Here is a 20,341-nt window from a genome sequence, read left to right on the forward strand (position 1 = left end):
GTCCTTGGAGCAAGAAGTTTATAGGGTAGCAGAGGAAGGATGGTGATTCAAAGATGCTGAGCATGACTCCTAGGGGGAAAACATTTGTATTTATCTGAAAGATTTGAGATGGCCTCTAGAGGAAGTGAAAAAACATTATATTTCAAGAAAATATTGGCAAAATCAATGCTGTTTTCTTCCCTTGTAGAGCTATGGGAAGTTTGCAGCAGGCTCTGGTATGCTTTGAGAAGAGGCTTGTGGTGGCACATGAGTTGGGGGAGGCGTTTAACAAAGCCCAGGCCTATGGGGAGCTGGGGAGCCTGCACAGCCAGCTGGGGAATTACGAACAAGCCATTTCTTGCCTGGAACGCCAGCTGAACATTGCTCGAGAGATGAAGGACCGAGCTCTGGAGAGTGATGCTGCCTGCGGCCTTGGTGGTGTCTATCAGCAGATGGGAGAGTATGACACAGCCCTGCAGTATCACCAGCTAGACCTGCAGATTGCGGAGGAGACCAACAATCCCACTTGCCAAGGCCGAGCCTACGGGAACCTGGGCCTGACCTACGAGTCCTTGGGTACCTACGAGAGGGCGGTAGTTTATCAGGAACAGCATCTCAGCATTGCAGCACAAATGAATGATCTTGTAGCCAAAACTGTATCCTACAGCAGTCTGGGAAGGACTCATCATGCCTTGCAGAACTACTCTCAGGCTGTGATGTACCTGCAGGAAGGTAAGAGGCTGAATCCTCCAACACAGCATGCTGTGATAGATGTAGGGGAGTAGTAGGGAGGCCTGAACATGTGGAGAGAAGTGAGGTACTGTGAGTGTGGCACTAATAGAATGGGTTTGACAGTGACTTAGATGCAAAAGCTCTTGCAGACATACATAGCTACTGTCGAGCATCCATGAGAGTAGCTACACAAGCAAGTTGTTCTGGTCAGCACGCCATGTCAGTCAGAGCCTTTCTGGCATCCTGTGAAGAGAGTGTTGTGCAGAGCAGTGTCTTCCTTCCTGGGGGTTTCCCATCCAGCTCTGAGCTTGAATCCAGACTGCATCTAATGAGAGTCTTTGTAAAGCCTGCTTGTGCCTGAGCATTGCAGGTGTAAACCCTCTCTGTAGATAGCACTGCATCCCAGGAATTGGCTGCATGGGTAAGGATGTACTCATCCAAAAGTAGGTCTGGAACTAATGTATGCTGAGCTGTGCTTTGCTGCTCACCACCTGGCTTTTCTTTCTGAGCTCCAATGGGAGTGAAACCAGATGGGTGAGTGTCCTGTAAATTGAGAGTGAAAACAACTCTTGTTTGGTTGGGAGGTGCAGCCCTCGGTGTTCAGAAGCCATCTGCCTGCTGCTGAGTGCCAGGACCAGCGTGGGCCTCTGGCTTGTGCTACTGAAAAAGATTCCAGCATGCAAGCAGCATTTGTTCAAGGCAGTAGCTCTCTGATGGTGGAGATGAGCAATGTAGTTGGAGCGTATGAAGTTGAAAGCTGAAGGATTAATTATATCAGTTGGTCTCATTTTTTTTGCAACTGACAGGATTCCAACAACTTGAGGGAGTTCAATTAAATTGGAAGGAGATAAATTATATGCAGCTCCTTTTCCTTGTGTGATGAAGGATTCCTGAAAAAAAAAAAAAAAAAAAAAAAAGTAAATGCTGGTTGCTGCTGAGATGCATGGTCACAACCAGGCCTCCCTTTCTCCAGTCTGTAGGAAACTTGAAGTAGATAAAAGCATTCTTGTTAGCAGCAGCAGGGCCCATGGAGGTGAGAGGCCTGGAGTGTGATGAAAGGAGGGAACAAACAAGAAGGTGCTGCTGGAAGTAAAATGTGCTTTATGTCGCTCATGCCAGGACCCTGCCCTCTGTTCTGGCTCAGTAGAGAGACAGAGTAGAACCTTCCAGGATGCTGGAATAGCTAGTGGGAAATGAACAAGTAATGTGGCAAGAGTCTCTTCTCTGCTGATGTTTGGCAGTTCAGTGTGATTTTGATTGTCTATGTGGCTTTTAAGACTTAAAAGTCAAACTTCCTGGTAGAAGTGTACAGAGTGTCTTGGGATTGCACCTTAACCTCACTTGGGTTGTGTCTTGGTCCATGGAAATGTCTGTCTTGCTTAGGCACCTCCCATGCAAGTGTTGATTCGAGTGTAAGCAGCCGCTGCCTAGCACTGCTGCAGCTGACATCTCACTGCTCTCCAGTACCGCTGTCTGCCTGCCACAGGCACCAGGGAGGCATGTGGCCCACCTGAGTCGATATCCCCCCAGACAGCTGAGGCAGGAGGAATGTTCCACCTGGAGGCTAAAGCCACTTCTCCTTCCAGTCCTCTCTCACTGTGACTGCTTTTCAGGACTGAGGCTGGCAGAACAGCTGGGACGCAGAGAAGATGAAGCCAAAATCCGCCATGGCCTTGGCCTTTCCCTCTGGGCAAGTGGGAACCTGGAGGAGTCTCAGCACCAGGTATTCCATGGCCTGCCCCATGCTTGTGAGTCCTGTGGGTCATTTCTGTCCTAGGGGGAGGAAATGTCTGGTGCACCCTGGGGCAGGTTTTATGATGCACTGAGCCCATGTGCCTTCTTGTTGCATCCCCAGCCCCCTGCCCTCAGCCAGGGATGCTGACATCCTATGGGGCTGTCTGAGGCTGACCTCCACATCTGTGGCTATGGTGGCCCCTGGATCTTGCTTTCCTAGTCAGTACTATCTGCTACATCTGTTTACGGAGTCACCATGGCTGTTTTCCCCCCACCAGTTGTACCGGGCCTCGGCACTTTTTGAAACTATCCGACATGAGGTGCAGCTGAGCACAGATTACAAGCTGTCACTCTTCGACCTGCAGACATCTTCCTATCAGGCCCTGCAACGAGTACTTGTCAGCCTAGGTAAGAGACACCATCGCTTGCTGGGTCTGAACTCCAAGCTTGTTCCACAGTTCGACTAAAGATGCAGGGAGACAGTTGGTGCTATAATGTTTGCTCTTATCTGTCTGATGAAGCACAGCATTTGTTTGCCAGGACAGAAGTGAGGGTCTCTTTGGGTTTCAGGCACCTGTGGATAGTCTTCCATGCTTTCTCCAGTCATTTGACTTTGTGACTCATTTCCCCATACATCATGGTAGTGCTTGCAGCCAAGATGATCTGTGGGACCATAGTCCAGTGCTGGACTGCTCTTTCCAGAAATAAATGCTGTAATGCTGTTTCACTAGGTTTGTGTTTTGGCTGGGATAGCACCTGTCCCTGTTCACGCACTGTTCACTGCAGACCATGTTGGTGTCAGGTCTGAGAGATGGCTTTGTCTTTTCAGGTCACCATGATGAAGCTTTGGCAGTAGCAGAGAGAGGGCGAACAAGGGCATTTGCTGATCTGCTTGTGGAACGCCAGACTGGGCAGCAGGACTCTGATCCCTATTCTCCGGTGACCATTGACCAGGTCCTGGAGACAGTGAATGGCCAGAGGGGACTTGTTCTGTACTACTCACTGGCTGCAGGTTACCTGTACAGCTGGCTGCTGGCTCCTGGGGCAGGTGAGGTCCCTTTTGGAGGTGAGAGCCTATGAACAAAAGCAATCCTTTGGATCCAGAACCTTGGAGCTAAATAGATGGGAAATGGTGGCATAGCCACAGCAATAATGACATAGAAGTTCTTACTCAGGATTTTGACATTCATCTGGAGATGGAAATGTCTCAGGTGTTTAATATTTCCATTTTTCAACCTCTAATCTGTATGTTTTTCCCACAGAGCAATGCAGAGCAGTAATGGGATTCCAAGTACCTTGGTCTGTGAGAATCTTTAATGCATAAGAATGCTTACTATAATTATATTTCTGTGCTTTATCATTCCAAAAGCTTTTGGCATTTATTTACTGAATTGGATTGCAGAAAACAGAAGGGCATCCTTGCTTCCTGATACATCATTGAACTGCCTGATCCTCTGAATTCCCCTCATATGAATGTGGAAATACTTATCACAGGAGAGCAAGGAGGATTAATTTGAAGAGGATTGCGTTTTGCAGGCAGCTGTTTTTCATTATCTAATAAAATGATGACTGTAAATTTTCATGAGTTCTTTCTGGATATAATTTAATAATTGTAGCCCTTCATCATAACAAAGCTAAAGAGATAAAAAGCACTATTCAGATTATGCCAAAAATGCTTTGGGAAGGGAAGCAGACATTCACATATTTCTGACTTCAGATGGGATTACAGTGATCAGAAGATGCTCTTTTTTTTTGGGGGGGGGGGGGTGTCTTGTAATATTGATGATATAAGTTTAAGATGAGGTCATCCTGCTATGCATCCTTGGCCCTAACTGGCTCTTTAATTCTGTACTTTGCACAATAAAATGTCACTAATTCTATAGTATTGAGATCAAGCTGAGTATACTAGAATTGTATGGATCAGGGGTGCAGGGTTTGCCACTGGGCTTCACAACCAATCTCCTCCTTGTCCATCTGGGTCATGCAGAAGTGCAACTGTGCTCTCCAAGGACACGGGTTTGTGACTGGCTCCTTGAAGACGCTGACAGGTATGAGGAAGGAGAGGGACACTGGTGCTTTTGTCTTTAACTTGCAGGTTTCCTCTTGAACAGCTTTGCTGGGGAGCTCTTCAGCAGTGACTCTGTCCCTTCTCATCTCATTACTGCTGGTGGGGAGTAGCTTCAATAACAGCCCAGGATCCTCATTATCCCACTGAAATTGTGCCTTTAGAGCCTCTTCACTGATTCTGTATTTGTGACAGAAGGAGCTGCTTTATTCATTATTCCCCCACTCTTGATAACTGATCTATGCTCTCAATGTAAACAGGGCATACAAAGCAGCCTCTTGCTGTTGATCACAGGCTGTGGCACTGTAGAATTAATTGTATCAGAAAGGTTATGGCGGTATGAATGGAGGAAGGTTTTATCTAGAGTCTTAGTTGAATTCTTACCAAAACAGCGTTTGTTTGTTACAAGTCTTAGCCATTGTGAAATGCTAACATTTAGTATTTTACTATACATTAATACACCTTTCTATATATATAATCTATTTTCATGCATATAAGTAAAATGAGAAACCGTTGTGTGACATGAGAAGGTTCTGCTGTAGTAATAGCATTTTTGTTCAGCATTTGAGGCCTTGTGTGTTCAATGTATGTGATCAGAGACTATTAATAGGTATTTTTCATGCATAGCTGTTGAAATGTGGCTTATGCTGGTGACTTACATGCTTGCATGAAAGATGTGCTTTATAATTTATATAAGACCGCTGCAATAGCAAATGCATTCCGAGTAGCTCATAAAAGCAAAGTACTTTTGAGCTATTGTCTGCAAAGTACAAAGCTAGATTTTAAATAGCCAATTGTAATTCAGAAGTCTGAAAAGCCCTGTGGAGACATGGCACAGAATGCATTGCTACAGTTGTACTGGAAATGCCAAGTGCTAGGGACTGTTCCACTTTCCTGGACAGTTGCTGGCAGTGCTCTTCCTCCCCTGCAGAAATAATGTCATATTTCTTTTTCCTTGCAGGAATCCTAAAATTTCATGAGTATTATCTGGGTGACAGCCTGACAGAAAGTGCTGGGGACTTCCCTGAAGCTAACAGTGTGACTTTGCAAACAGTAACAAACTCTGCACTGGAACAGTACGTCTCAAGTGTACGGGAGGCTCTGGGTGTGGATTCCTACTATACCCGGTAAGCTGGAGATAGGGTTTAACATCCTGGTTCCCACTTTCTCACTAGAAAGCAATAACAGCTCAACTAATGGGATGAGAAGTCTGAGAACTGAAAATGAGAGCAGGGGGCAAATTTTCATTACAGCAACTACTAAACTGTTCTATTCATGTATCCATGTCTATTTTTCTGCTGGAAATATCTGTTCTTTGTATGTGAATTGTTCAGGGAAAAAAAAAATGGCAACAATTTAGCTTGTTGTTATAAGTGCAGCTTACTACATAGTTTCTTTACTTGGAGTAGGTTAGTAACACACTGGCTGTTTTCAGGTCTAGTTTACTACTGGTGCAAAGGAGATTTAAAGGTAAGTGTTGGCTGATTTGTTAACCAGACCTCAAAATTTATGTGAACTGGGGCTCTTATAAGCTGTACCATTTTTAAATCTTGTTTAAAGCTCTATTGCCTTTTTATGCAGCACTGAAATTAGTGAATGAAGCACAATTAAATCCCCGAGGCTGCAGAAAAATGTCCTCTTCTTTGTGCTGCCCCAGCCCCCAAAAGCCATCAACAGCTGACATTAGAGTCACCACCATACAGATTGCTTTCCAAGAGCAACCTATGGTCTACGGGGGCAGTGTACATCCAAAACTGGTGTTCCAGGTCATGATGTTAGCCAAGACAAAATGATGGCACTGATCTTTGAGTTTATATGAGCTTAGGATTCTGTGGGATCCAGGGAACCTATTCTACTGTCCTAATTAATCTTTTCTCATCTTTTGCAATAGCCACTTTGGGCAGCAATTGCCATTGCATACCTGACACTGCAGTGGTGTGAGGTAGAGCACTGTTGTGCAGAATGCAAAACTAAAACCAAACTATGCTTTGTCATCCACCCACCAGCAGTGTCCCTGGCTTTCTGCCTGTGATGCTCACAGTGCAGTCTAACAGGATGTGAATTTTCTGTCAAAATGAAATATGATCATAACCTCAGTTCTGAAGTTTCCTCTTAGGTGTTTCAACTATGCAGAATGTTACCAGATTTCCCAGTTGCTTTTTCCCCAGGACTTCTTGCAGTAACTCAGACAAATTAATTCACTCCCTGGATTAGGGGACATATAACACTTGGTTATGCTATGTCCCTAACACCAGTGAGTAATAAAATTGGTTACAATCAACTTGCTGGATTTAAAGCTCTGAGAGGCTGTTAACGTGTGCTCAGCATGGATGATGAGTCCCTCTGTGTTTTTCCCTTCATTGGAAAGTCAGATGCCAAAAGTGGAAACCATTAGAAGTTGTGGACTCAGGTGTGGTAAATAACTTCTGTCATTTTCACCAATTCCAAAGTAAATTAAAGAACGTGCATCTGTGCTGGGATGCTGAATGTGCCCTGAAAAGTTTGCAGGGCAGGATGGTTCAGGTTGCAGAGCCGCTTTCTTCTGGTTTTACCTTTACTTAGGGAGCTGAAGAGAAAGCTCTACCTAATTTGTTTATTTGTGGTTTATAAATAATTAAAAATATAAGAAAAAATACTAGCTTTTAGAAGGTTTAGGGGAAGGTGTCTTTGTCTTATAAACCACCCGTGGCCTGTTCCAAGCTTATCTTAGCTTTTCAGTGGTCTGTATTTGCATAATGTCTACTGGCCTGAGTGCAGCTATTTGCATTGTATCTAACTTTGACTGAGAAGTTTGTCGCTTGCATTACCAGAAAAGAACCTGTCCAGAACACCGCTAACTTGAGAGGAGATACCAGGATTTTTGTTGTGTTTTAAGGGAGTGTGTGGGGTGGGTTGTTTTTCTTTTTTTGTTTCTTTCTTTCTAACAGGATGGTTATTGTATCAGTCTCCTAAAGAACACAAGATGCTGTTTTTCTGCTTTTCATTGGAAATTTGCCCAAAGAACTGACAAACTCTTGCTATATAAATTACTTGTGGGTTTCTGCAGCCCTTTGAGATTACTTTAGACACCCATGTTACCATTAAAATTCTTACATTAATCTTGTAAGAACTAAACAATTTGTACAGTCCTAAAGTCTTCGCCAGTGACAGACTGAAGACAGATCAAAATCTTTGAGATGCTGCTTCAGAGCGCCAAAACCTAGCAGTCCGTAACCCATGTCATTTTCTTAAGAGATACACACAGCAGAATGCAAGCAGATTTGTGGCCATGTTTGAACCGACCAGGTTGCAAATGAGAAGGAAAACAAAACACTCCCCAAAACAGAAAAAAAATAAACCATGCACTGTTATCCCACACAAGAGAGGAAAGTTAATTGTTATGAGAAAGGCGAAAGAGATACCTGAGTTGCAATGGATAACATGTATCTAGAAGAAAACTGATCTGAGCCGTTTTCTCTGCTTCTCTGCCATAGTCTCCAAGGAAGAAAGCTGTGTCAGTAATCTGTATGGTTTATGTAGCTTTACAGCTAGGAGATAGATAAAGGGTTTTTGTTACTTTGGGCTAGCTACACAGTGATTTGCTCATCCTTTCTGTTTGTTTTACTTCTATGTATAAATATTTTTGTGACCATAGCAGTGGTCACAAAAGGCTTAAACCCTTAAGAATGCCCAGGGCAAGAGGAAAATACAGGGCTGTTATTATCTTGTATGCCTAACAGGAGAGGAGATGCAATACAGGGAAAAATTGACTTCAACATTTGGTTGAGGTTGTCTGAAATTAATTTTCTCTCAAACTGGCTGATCATTTGTTACAAAGCTGTGGTTCTGTCCTGCACCAATGATTCCTTCAACTTGCTGTTCCCTCTGCAGAGCCTGTGCTAGCAGTGAGACTGAGAGTGAAGCTGGGGATATCATGGACCAGCAGTATGAGGATATGAATAACAAGCTGAACTCAGTGACTGATCCAACTGGCTTCCTGAGGATGGTCAGCAGGAACAACCTCCTGAACAGGTGAGAAAACAGTGCTGCACTGTGGGGATCAGTGAGCAGAATGAGATGTCTTGCCGTGACCTCAGAGTAGAGCTGATGTCAAGGACACAGAACAGCAAACTGATGCTCTTCGTTTTGGTTGCAGTAACCATTCCTGTGGATATGTCTTCACAACTCTGATGCTTGGGGAACACTAAGCATCTATCTTGGGAATAAGGTCCCCATGTTAGTATGTACAGTAGTATCTTTCTTCCCTTCTGAGCAGAGGGGCTCATAGGTGTTCCCCTTCAATCCTTTTCTGTTGTGTTAATTTGGTACAGTGAAAATTTTTCCCTTTCTCAGGAGAGCCTTGCATCTTGCTCCTGACGGGATTGGGAATCCAGTACCACCCACTGCTGCACACCTGTCCAGCCTGGGACAGGTGTTTCAGGTGTCTAGTGTCCTTTGACAGATATGTGACCTGCTGGGGCTTGGCTTTATTCTACAGACTCAAATCTTACATGTGAAGGACAAAAAAGTCTTCATGGTTTGGGCATGGGGTCCTATTGATTCCTTCTTTAGAAATACAAATTTTCAATAGAAAGGAGGCAGGACAACAAATGAAAGCATCATTGTGCCTTTTGAGAGGGAGGGCCATGGGCAGAGACCTGGACAGGACTGTGTATTTCACTGAGGAACCCAGTAACTTGGCTTGGGAGATGTAGGGGTTGACATCTTCATTGCATTTCTAGTTTAACTTGATAGGTTAAGGTGATAGCCATCAAAGACTTGTCAGCAATTGTAAACTGGCAACTTGGTCTTGAGGGGCAGACATTTCTAATTTCCTCTTCCCCTGGACAAGAGCCATTTTTGACCATCTGAACAATTGCAGGGGAAGTCTGTTTTTGTCCCTGCTGTCTGTGAGTTGTGGAACTTGGAGCACTCTGCTTCTGGTGGAAGTACTTGTTTCTGTGGATTTTAACTTGTGTACTAAGTAGGTGGTAATATGCTGCATTTCCAAAGTTACAGGATTGTGCACTAGCTATGCCATCTCCACTCATTTTCTGTCACTTATAGTTTGCAAAGGTCTCAGTCTTTCACAACACCATGCTGTTTAGGGCAAGTGTTTGAAATGACCATTGAAGACAGAATTTTTCCAGTTTTACCGCTCCCATAATGGCGAGACACTACATGATGCAACCCAAGGTTTCTGTCTAGATCTGTGTTCCAGCATAGAATACGGGCACAGGATACTCAAGGCCTTTCACAGCTGGAAAAGAGAAAGCAGTCAGGAAGCAATCACTGGAGCTTATGAGCTGTAGCAGCAGCTTCCCCATGAAACTGGGAGCTGCTTGTTGGCCCTAACAACTGTTTTTTCTTTCCACAGTCCATGTACTTACCTGTTCATGCAACCGCAGTGGTGGTGAATTATCAGTATTTGCTAGTTCAGGATCAAACAGGCAGACCCCCAGGATTGCTGAGACATTTTGCCACTTCATCAGGGTCAGAACAGGATAACGTGTCTCAGGTTGCAAAGGGAAAATACGCTCTGGTTATGCTCCGGGGAATGCAATCCTCAGGAATACCACGGAGACCATTTATGCAGCATCTATGTGTCTTTCTGCTTCTTGGGAGCTAAATCCATTTCCTTGAACACAGGAAGCTTATCTCATCTAGGAGCTTACCTCAGGTGTCTTGTGAATTAACTGGTTTGTAGCTGTTAGGAGAATCTCAGGGATGAGGGAACTTGAGCACTTCATTGAAAGCACCCTCACAAGAGCATCAGAAGGAGAACTAGAAGCAAACATGACTGATGTTTTCACAGGCTGCACTGAGATGAAAAGAAGGGCAAGATACTTCTGTGTGGCCTCCCTGCCCAACTTTTGTCCCCAGATGGGGGAATATGAGGGAGCTCTGGTGGTAAAGCTGATGCTGCCACATCTGTTTTGTACCTGGTTTGCTGAGTCCCAGCTTCAGGGCAGGTGCTAGTCCTGCCCAAACCTTTTGAGTACTCACGTCTGCTTCAGTCCCACAGATAATGGAACTAGAGGCTTCAGAGTCTAGAAGGGAACTGTAGAAAGTATTACCTGTCCTATTGTTATATTGCGTGGTTCTTCCTAATCTAGCAGTGTGGAGAGCGGTATGCAGTACAATGCATGTTGCACAGTGAGCTTGGGACAGCAAGGAGTTATCCTTGAAAGAGTCCTGCAGCTTCAGGAATGAAGCAGATGAAAGTCTACATGGAAGGAAGCAGATTAAGAAAGGAAAAGGGAGTAGGCAGTATTTCTATGCACTGGCCTAGAGTTCTAGCAAGGAACTGTGAGCGCCTAGACTTTGGGTAAACAACAGAATTGCATGTTTAGGAACAATACAAATTGTCATCTTGCATCTCTGGCCTCCACCTCGCCGCCTCTGTGCAGTTGTTCTTCTGCCCGCTAATACTGGAATGAATTCATGTAGCTGTAGGTCAGTGATGAGTGGGTTATTGCTTCCGTCGTGCTTCAGGAGATGGTAACGTTGTGCCTCACAAGCAGTGAACAAAGGTTCAGCCTCTGTTTGCCTTGGCTTCTACAGTGCAGGGCACAAAGGGGAGTAGGGCCTACTTGCAGTTGAGACTAAGAGCTTGCCTTTTCCTGCTGCCAAGGCAGACCCTGCGTTTCTCATGTGAGGCCTGAATGCAGTGTTCGCATCTTGTGTTTGAATGTTGGAGATCCTCAAGGGAGTTTACATGGCCTGGGGCCAGTGTGAGTTCTTTCATGCACAGAAGTTGCACATGCTGTTAAGGTCCCATGTCAAAATGAGGCCCTAGACATGCTGGGACTGTTCGGAGCCATCCAGTCTCCATTTCTGATGACAAGTGGGTGACTGAAATGAAGCCATTGGGTTTGGATGGGTGCCCCCTGGCTGCTGTCATCAGGTAACCCGGTGATTCTGGCTTTCAAGCTTTTTGGCAGCTCTGCTTAGAAAAGCAAAAATGCCTAGGTTTGGCAGTTAACTTAAGGGACTTCTGAGAAGAAGAGGACTTTGGAGGAAAAAGGGATGCTGAAGGGACACCGCAGTGATCTCAGTACTGTCCAGTAGCTGTCTAAGCAGTTCATTGCAAGAGATCCCAACACAGTCCCAGTTGCTGATATCTTATACAGCTTCTGTTTTCTCTGCTCTGTAGGACTTTTAGACCAGATTAAAATCTGATTTATTCCCTGCTCATCATCTTTTGCTCAAGCAAGAAACATGATCATTGCCATCACCTGAATATAGCTCCCCCACGTTTTCTTTGACCTGTGCAGCTGACTCCTCAGGAGCAGAGGGATGACGGTGTACCAGGGATTCTGGCTGGCCAAGGACAAAGTGTGAGGCCTGTGGAAGACAGATCAGGAAAGCAGTGGCTGGAGAGTTTCTTATCTGCCTGGTTTTGTACCATACCGGGGCAGTGTTGTGGCTGCCCAAGTACAGACCACCCAAGCAGAGAGTGCTGGGTGGCCTGTGGGTTTTGCGCAAACACTGGTGGGTATTGGAGGTAATTGTGGGTGCTTGAAAGCATCTGCAGGGACTTGATATTTTAATGTTTTTTCGGAGCTTTCCACAGCTTGGTGTTGTATGTCAAGACCTTGAATGTAGGTATGGGTCTACATGTCTAGGAAAGGACTTTTTGAGGCAGGCTTGCAAAGTGACAGGCCTGATGGATATCCCTTTGTCCCAGGACTGTCAGACCATTAAAGCAGTTAAGTCTGACTCTCAGTCCTCCAGAATGGCTATGCTTGGCCATGAGTAATATTTGACCTGTTCAGAGTCTTAACGAATGCTAAGGCAAGAGCAGCGCTGTGCTGACTGCATTATGAACTGATCCTTCCTGCCTGTGCCTAGTCACATTCATCCTCTGCAAGCAAAGCCAGGCCCTGAGAGTGGTATGCCAAATTAGTCTGAGCTCAAGGCTTGCATGACAAGGGTTTTCTCCACCTTTCTCTGAGGATGTCATGGGATCATTTGTTTGTTCCTCTATCTCCAAGACAAAGGGCAGAAGCAGAGTTAACACTGATATATGCAGGCAGTCCTGAGTCCCAGTTTGTGCTGTTTCCTCTGCTTGCCGCAGGCCAGGATGCCTTATACAAAGGATTAAAAATAAGCAGCACTGCAGAGTCTGTGAAGGGACTCCAATTTCTATTGTTTCAGAAATCAGATGAGGGAACACTGCAATAGCAAGGTAGAAATGCTCAGACCTGCTGCTGTGCAGCACTGGCCCTTCATAGAAGGGGTGTTTGCCTGAAAGATCCAGAAGTGTCCATCTTGTTACATTGAAATCACCTGGACTAGGATGCCTGACAGGCCACCTGGAGAGCTGTTTATTTGCACTGGTCAGGGAGGAAGGGGAGAGAGATGGCCAGGGCTCCAGGTTTGCTCTGCTTGCTAAAAAAGATCTCTGTCCAGCCTCTCCCTATGGATTTTCTCTCTGTGTGTACACAGACATGCTAAGGGTGTGGAAGATTTATGATATTCCTTTGGTTTTGTTCTAATAAAAAACAATGTGAGTGGTGAAAGGATAAATCTAGAGCTGCTAGGCTGTGCAAACAAGATGAAGGAGGCTCTGCTGATTAGAATAATCAAACCTGTTTCCCGCAAGAAATTAGTCTGTTAAATATGTTTAACACCGACTAGGCTGGTGAGTGCCACCTGCTGGCAAATTTCTATTTCTTAGGAAGGCCAGGGCTGTTCTTCTTGGACTACTGCTCTTTGTACTCACTTGATCCTGGATAAGCAGGAGGGTATCCCTGCCCTTCCTCAGTGGTATATCAGATGGAATATGCACTGCACAATGCACTTGGCTCAGTCAGCTGCTGCAGTGAAGCTAAGCAGAGCAATCCAGAGGGGAGGACATAGTGCTGAATCCATCCTGATGCTGTCAAGAAACTTGGTATCACACAAGTCACCTAGTCAGGTTCTCAACAGTGCTGAGTAGTTTCAGTGTGCCTGTGCTTTCACCAGCACCCCTGTTTGTATAGGAGAGCACAGACAGTTAGACACCAGGCTTCTCTTTGCATTCTTAAATTACTCCTGTTGGCCTGTAAGTTACAAAGCTGTTGTTAGTGGAAAGCATGGGTGATAGCATCATTTTTTCTTTAGTGAATAGTTTTTAGACATGAGGTAAGCTGGGTCTGGTGACTGGTTGCAGCAGCTGAGGAGAAAAAGGGAGGGGAGAAAGGAAGTTTCTAAATCTGTTTGTTGGTATGTGTCAGAATAGGTCAGGGCTATGTCTCAGGCCTGTGGTTTGTCAGTGGTAGAAGGTGTGCACTTGAGTGGAATATTTTGCTCACCTTGTCTTTTTCCTGGAAATTTGGCTTAATCTGTGAGTATAAAGAGATACTGTACATATGCCCATAGCAGATATGCAATCAACTGTATTAATGTCTATTAGACACTTAGTTATGTTCTGATTTCCTGCATATGCAAAAGCTGTCTGCTTTTGTTTATTTCGTGTGGTGATAGCTAAGAATCGATTCAGGCAAGAGGTAAAACTAATGAACAGAGGCAAGGCATTTTTTGAGAGTAAAGATTCTTAACAGAAGACATTGCAGTCTACTGTCCTGATGAAGTGTGAGGGGCTGGTCATGAATCCAAGAAACTATAGCTGCTTTCCTGTCATATAAATTGGCACAGGTGCACAGCACTGGAAGACACTTGAGAAAAAGAGAGGCTCTGTGGTTCACAGAGACCAGGAATGGAAGGAGGCTTTCTCTATGCAGCAGCATCAGAGCATGATCTGGACATGGAATCCCCCATTTAATGCATTTGACACCATGAAGGCAATGGAGCATGTGTTCTCTCATGGGTGGCCTTCTATGCATGAGATTTGTTGTTTTCATTACTGGACAGCCCCAGCGGTGGCTCTAGTTGCACTTCAGACCCATTACTGTTAAATGTCTCATTTCACTCCCTCCTCTTCCCCCCCCCCCTTTTTTTTTTTTTTTTTTAAGGCCCACCTGTTTAAACTTTCTGGAAAATTATCCTTTTTACATAAAAGGGTTATTCATGGCACCATGCCAAGGATAACCTTTCTACCTTTCTGGGGAGCACAGCTGCTTGATTAGAGAGACTAGAGTGGGAGGCAACATCATTTCCTGAACAGGGCAGTAAGTTTTTGTACCCATGCCATCTCGGTCTCCTCAGAATGCTGGTGTTTGGTGATGCATGACACCCAGGTGCTGATGCCAGGAGAACACGTGCAAAGCTGTCTGTGGGATGTTGGAAATGGGCACCAGGTCAGCATTCACATAACGTTCACTAGCCTCTTGTTGATGACAGCACCTCCAAGTCCCTGGAGAACAGGGAGATGGTTCAATAATTCTTACGTACAAGAGCTGCATGTAGGTCTCACACAATGTATATGTACTCTTTGCAACTGAAAGTGACTGCCAAGTGGCTGACCAGTTGATAGGAGTGTCTGTAGTGCAGAAGACTATGAAGGCCTGTGCTAGTCCAGATGCTACACTTGCAGCATCTGCGAAGAAGGATGTGCAGACAGGGAAGTACAGAAACATGTCATGAATGAAGCATGAGATGAACACACAGTACAGATAAATGACTGAATATCAAATACCTAATTAGCGTAAGTAATTATCACATTATATATAGATAAATACAGATAAAAAGTGTGGTGTAGACTCCTGATCTACATGGAAAGCTGATAAGGGAATGAATACTGGTTTGGGAAGTAGTGTATATAATAAAGGAATAGCTGCATGAATTCTTCAGGTTCAGGTTCCTGGTCAGTGGCACAAGGTGCTGTTCGTGTCCCTGAAATGCCAATAGCAGTTTTGGGGTGAGAGAGAGGGAGAGACTGCTCCTTTAAGGAGTAGCTGACAGCTTGAACTTGGTAAGAGTGGAGGCAGGTGTAAGCTTGTGGGAAAAATAGTTAACATGCTGGGTTTTGGGGAAGATAAGGAGAGCTACAAAGTGTGCAGTGAGGGGCTGTTCAAGAAATAATGGCAGTGTTTGGAAGACTTCTTGGTGTTTAAGGAAAGCAGAGCTGAGAAGGACTACTGTCAGCGATGGGAAAGATTTTGATGAGTCTGGAGGGGAACCAGAGGGGTGAGTGTTGGTTTTGTTTGTTACTTTAAAACAGGTCCAGATTAACTCCATTCAGCTGCTTGCATGAAGAAAAAATCATCAGGAAACTAAATAAGTTCTGCTGGGGTGGAGAGAAAAAGAATTGTGTAGTGGCATTTGGGTGGGGCTTGGAGACGGCTTTGTGACTCAGTTTTGGGAGTGAATACTGTAAGAGAATGACTGGAGATGGACAGATAGCAAATAAAGGAAACCATCATTTGTACTGCCATTACCACATGGAACTGGAAAATGGGAGCAAAACAACATTGCAACAAATGATAAAGCTAGTAGGGAAGCAGGTTTCGGATCAGCTGTCTTGCTGGAAACGTGGATTCTAACCTGCTTATACAACTCAAGATTATTTCAGAATCAGTGCCTAAGAGGTTTAGCTCTGACTTCATGGAGCCGTCCAGAGGAGTGACAGCAAAGGCAGGCATAATCTTCATGTCTCGTTGCTTGCCTGTTTTCCTATTTCCTTTCAGTATCATGCTAGATTATTTGGTGCAAAACCCCACTGTAAATCTTCCTGTGATTGTAGTCAATTGTTAACAGGTCTCATGTTTGCCCATACACAATTGCTACTCATAGGTAAGTAATAAATGTTGTGAACAGCACTTTGGGCACTTGATTTTATAGAGAAACTCTATAGCAATGCAAGCTGCTGTCTGCAGCTAGTTCACCCTACCATTAATGTCATTGTTCATTGTGGTGTGAAGCTGAATGGGAGAATAAAACCCTCTTACAGAGCACAGTCATCTGCTTGGATGAACTGGGACTGGCTCATTGTCAGCATTATGAAGGCAGGGCAATTTGCTGTGGACCTCAGATTTCTGCAACTAACCTCTCACTTGCCTTTTGCCTACAGGAGCTGTCAGAGCATGACCAGTCTATTCAGCAGTACCATGTCTCCTGTTAAGGATGGAACATCATCTCTTCCAAGGAGGCAGACTTCCTTCAGCAAACCCCCGCTTCGTGCACTCTATGACTTACTGATAGGACCACTGGAAGGAGTAAGCCTCTAGCACACACAGACATAAAGATACACTTAACCAAAATCACCTGTTGTGTGGGAAAGCGAGAATAGACAGCCTGGGAATTGTTTCTGAGGCATGGAGCTTTCCACTTGATCTTCCCTGACTGGGAGGTGGAAATAAAGGATGTTGCTGATGGTACCTCTTCTGGTCAGCTGCCAAAGTATAATGCTTTTGATGAAGAAAGTGTATCTTTTATTCACTAACACTAATTGGGAAACTTGGCAGATCTACCTAGGGACAAATAGGTCAGGGAGAAGGGAAAACTGTTCTGAGCATGGAGAAGATTCATCTTCATGGCAAGGCTTGCCATGGCGATGGATTCAGTGGACAGGGGAGTTAGCCTTATGTGTGCCTATACTGTGTGATGCAGCAGTGTGAGCATTCTTCCTGCTTCTGAAATGACAGGAGCATCTTTTCTATGATTCTTTGTCTTAATGGTTTAGCCAGTTTGTGTCTGTTCCTCTCCCCTAAAGATATTAAAAAAAAAAAAAGTCTGCATACCCTTCCACCTGAAACAGCAAGAGGTCAGCAACTATTCTCATCTCCTTTTAAATGAAAATTTTGTTATCCTTCAGGAATTTTGTTCCCACTTCAAAAGCCATTAAAAGCACATTGCTATCTTTCTTCTTCTGCTTTCTACTGTTGACATTCTCCCTTATAGATAATCTTGTTTTTGGTATTTCTGATTTGCTCCCAACTCCCTTTGGAGGAAACCACCAGACTGATAATTCTATTTCTTAATAATATTAATTCATCTTTGTTGCTGCCTAAGAGCTAACACTTGATATTGACTGTAAATTCCTGTTATTCTTTGACTGCTAGTGAGATGGGGTCAGTGTATTTCAAATTATTCCTCAGCTATCAGTGCATCACAGTGCAGTTGGGCAGTTTGCTCCATCTAGACCCTGAACAAGACAGAGAGGAAGAATTGTGTTAGGACCAAGGTGCATTTGTCTGAGCTCTCTCTATAAAACCTGACACAAGCAGTAAAATTCACCCTGACTGCACAATAGCAATTTATTTTCTGTTGGACTGTTTTTTATTCAGTACGTCTGCACTTCAGGATTTTCTGACATTATTCACACCCCCCTGTGTTTTAAAAGTTTGTGTTTCCATTAGATATTTCATGATAGTAGTTTACCGTTGGCAGCAAAATAAAGAAGATTGTTCTGTCCCCTGTTAAATGGGAACTCAGCTGAAATAAGTTTTCTCTAAATCAGAGATTTAAAAGGGATTAACATTTGATAAATAACAGAAAGGAGGTAGAACATGGGTGTTATTTCTTCCAAAAAGAGTGAGGCCTCAGAATTGTTGGGTTTTTGCTTGTTTGTTTTTGTTTGTTTGTTTTGGGGGGGGCTGTGTTATTTATGAAATACAAGCCATATGTTCGAAAAATACACTACTTTTTCTGCTGTTCTGTTGAAGGCCCAGAATTTCCATCAAGAAGTCAGTTTTGGAGACACTGGAACCTAGTTCAGAAATCTACTTGAAATGGGTTCAGGCAGTTTCATCTTCATTTGCCTAGTAGCCTAAGTAGCTGCTTTTCGTCTGTCAAAACACATATTTGATACATCTGATGGAGATTAAATGGTTTGAAATTAAAATTCTTATAAGAACTTACAGTCTTGCAAATTAGATCTTCGCCTCCGCCCTGCTGTGAATACTGTAAAATTAGCTTGTCTTTGGGAACGTCAGTCAGTCTAGAGGAAAAATGAAACAACACTAGTTGAACTGATTATCTCCAAAACTATGTCGAGTTGAGGACTTAGTCTCACCCAAGCTTCTGCTAAAGGTTTCGTCTTTAAACAAATGGTTTACTTACAGGCCAGCATATGGCTGCCACTCTACCTTAAAGGTGTACAATTGCTTAGAAATTTACTGTCGTTTTGCATTGGTCCTTTAGACGTTTTTTTCCTGCTGCAGGTATTTAAACTGGAGTGAATGTAAATACTTGAAGTTCCTCTGTCCTGATGTGATAACTAATTATTTTTACAACACACAAGATTTTTTTTAAAAAAATTGCTTGGACATGGTCCAGGTGGAGAGCCTGCTCTAGGTGTTCCAGCTTGAGCAGTGGGGTTGGACCAGATGGCTTCCCGAGGTTCCTTCCAACTTCAGCTATTCTGTGATACTGTGAAATAAGACTGAAATTCCCAGAGTTATGTGGGACCAGGAGCAGTTGTCATTGTGTGTGCCCAGTCGCATCTTTTCTGTTTATTAATCTCTCTGTCTCACATCTCCATCCAAAGGATACTCTCTGTTTAAACCTGTATTTGTGACTCTGGGTTGATGTGGTTTAACCCGGCCGGCAGCTAAACACCACACAGCCATTCGCTCACCCTCCCCCCTCCCTCTCTGGGATGGGGGAGAGAAACGAGAAAAAACTGAAACCTGTGGGTTGAGGTAGAGACAGTTTATTAGGATAGAAAAATAAAATAATCATATGTACAAAACAAGTGATGCACAATGCAATTGCTCACCACCCACTGACCAATGCCCAGCCTATCCCCAAGCAGCCACTGTCCCCCACCCCGGCTAGCCACCCCTATATATTGTTCAGCATGCTGTCAGATGGTATGGAATTATGGAATACCCCTTTGGCCAGTCTGGGTCAGCTGTCCTGGGTCTGTCCCCTCCCAGCTCTTGCTGCACCCCCAGCCTGCCCACTGGCAGGACAGAGCGAGAAGCTGAAAAGTCCTTGGCTTAGTGTAAGCAGTGCTCTGCAACAAGTAAAACATCAGCGTGTTATCAACATTAGTCTCATCCTAAATCCAAAACATAGCACGCTACCAGCTACTGGGAGGAAAATTAACTCTCTCCTAGCTAAAACCAGGACAGTTAATCAACTGTCAACTGTCAAGCATCAGTGTTAAGCATCTAGCATTGCAAGCCATATAGACAGTCTATCTGTGGATTTTTTACTTTTATATGGGAAATTGCTGTTTTGAAGTTCAATACTAGAAAAAGCATTATCTCTCATAGAAAGAGGTGCTAGTAATTTTACAAGATGCAGGTGATTGGGAATGATAGAGTTTATACTGCAGCTGAAGGAATTGCTGCACTGTGGTGAGACTATGTCCCAGCAAACTTGCTTCAGCTGTGCATGACTACGGAGCATGTTTAGTGGACTCAAGGCCCATTCACCAGATTGGGTTTGTTCATGCACAGATAAGCAACAATCCAGCTTTATAGAACTGTCCAATGCCACTATGTGTCTACCAGTCACTGCATCTGCATTCACATGGAATATAATTCTGATGTGGGTATTTCCAAACCGTGGGGTCAGACTAGAGCCTGACACTTTTGAGAGTGCAGACTGGGAACTGCTGGAGTCAAAGGACCAAACTGATTCTATCTCTTTACTTTACAGGGCTTGATGCATTCCAGTGGGCCTGTTGGCCGCCACCGCCAGCTGATACTGGTTCTGGAGGGAGAACTGTACCTCATTCCTTTTGCTCTCCTGAAGGGCAGTTCCTCCAATGAGTACCTCTATGAGCGCTTCAGCCTAATTGCAGTGCCATCCATCCAGTCGCTGAATCCCAGCTCCAAGGTCTGACATTGCCTTATAAAACCTTCTTCTCATAGATACTCTCTTCTGAGTTGTAAGTTCCTATACATGCTGGAATAGCAGCAGCTCTGTCCTGCTACACCAGACAAAGAATAGAAGCCAAATATGTACCACCTTCCCAAGGCACTTCCAGGGCTGATGAGCATGCTGAGCACCCCA

At 44.3% G+C, this 20,341-nt stretch overlaps 1 protein-coding gene across 5 annotated transcripts in view; it reads left to right on the plus strand.

Moving 5' to 3' along the window:
- Positions 1 to 20,341, plus strand: part of TTC28 (tetratricopeptide repeat domain 28) — a 159,906-nt gene that overhangs the window by 121,017 nt on the left and 18,548 nt on the right. For all 5 annotated transcript variants that reach the window (XR_004754809.1, XR_004754810.1, XR_004754811.1 and 2 more), the window contains exons 8-15: positions 188 to 711; positions 2,325 to 2,434; positions 2,724 to 2,853; positions 3,275 to 3,493; positions 5,472 to 5,637; positions 8,381 to 8,521; positions 16,446 to 16,590; positions 19,985 to 20,164. Coding sequence is in view for 2 of the 5 variants with exons in the window: in XM_035340711.1 (XP_035196602.1) it covers positions 188 to 711; positions 2,325 to 2,434; positions 2,724 to 2,853; positions 3,275 to 3,493; positions 5,472 to 5,637; positions 8,381 to 8,521; positions 16,446 to 16,590; positions 19,985 to 20,164 (1,615 nt within the window). In the remaining 3 variants the exon portion in view is untranslated. The remainder of the gene's footprint in view (positions 1 to 187; positions 712 to 2,324; positions 2,435 to 2,723; positions 2,854 to 3,274; positions 3,494 to 5,471; positions 5,638 to 8,380; positions 8,522 to 16,445; positions 16,591 to 19,984; positions 20,165 to 20,341) is intronic.

Source organism: Oxyura jamaicensis, chromosome 15, assembly GCF_011077185.1.
Source record: "Oxyura jamaicensis isolate SHBP4307 breed ruddy duck chromosome 15, BPBGC_Ojam_1.0, whole genome shotgun sequence".
NCBI classification, from domain to species: Eukaryota; Metazoa; Chordata; class Aves; order Anseriformes; family Anatidae; genus Oxyura; species Oxyura jamaicensis.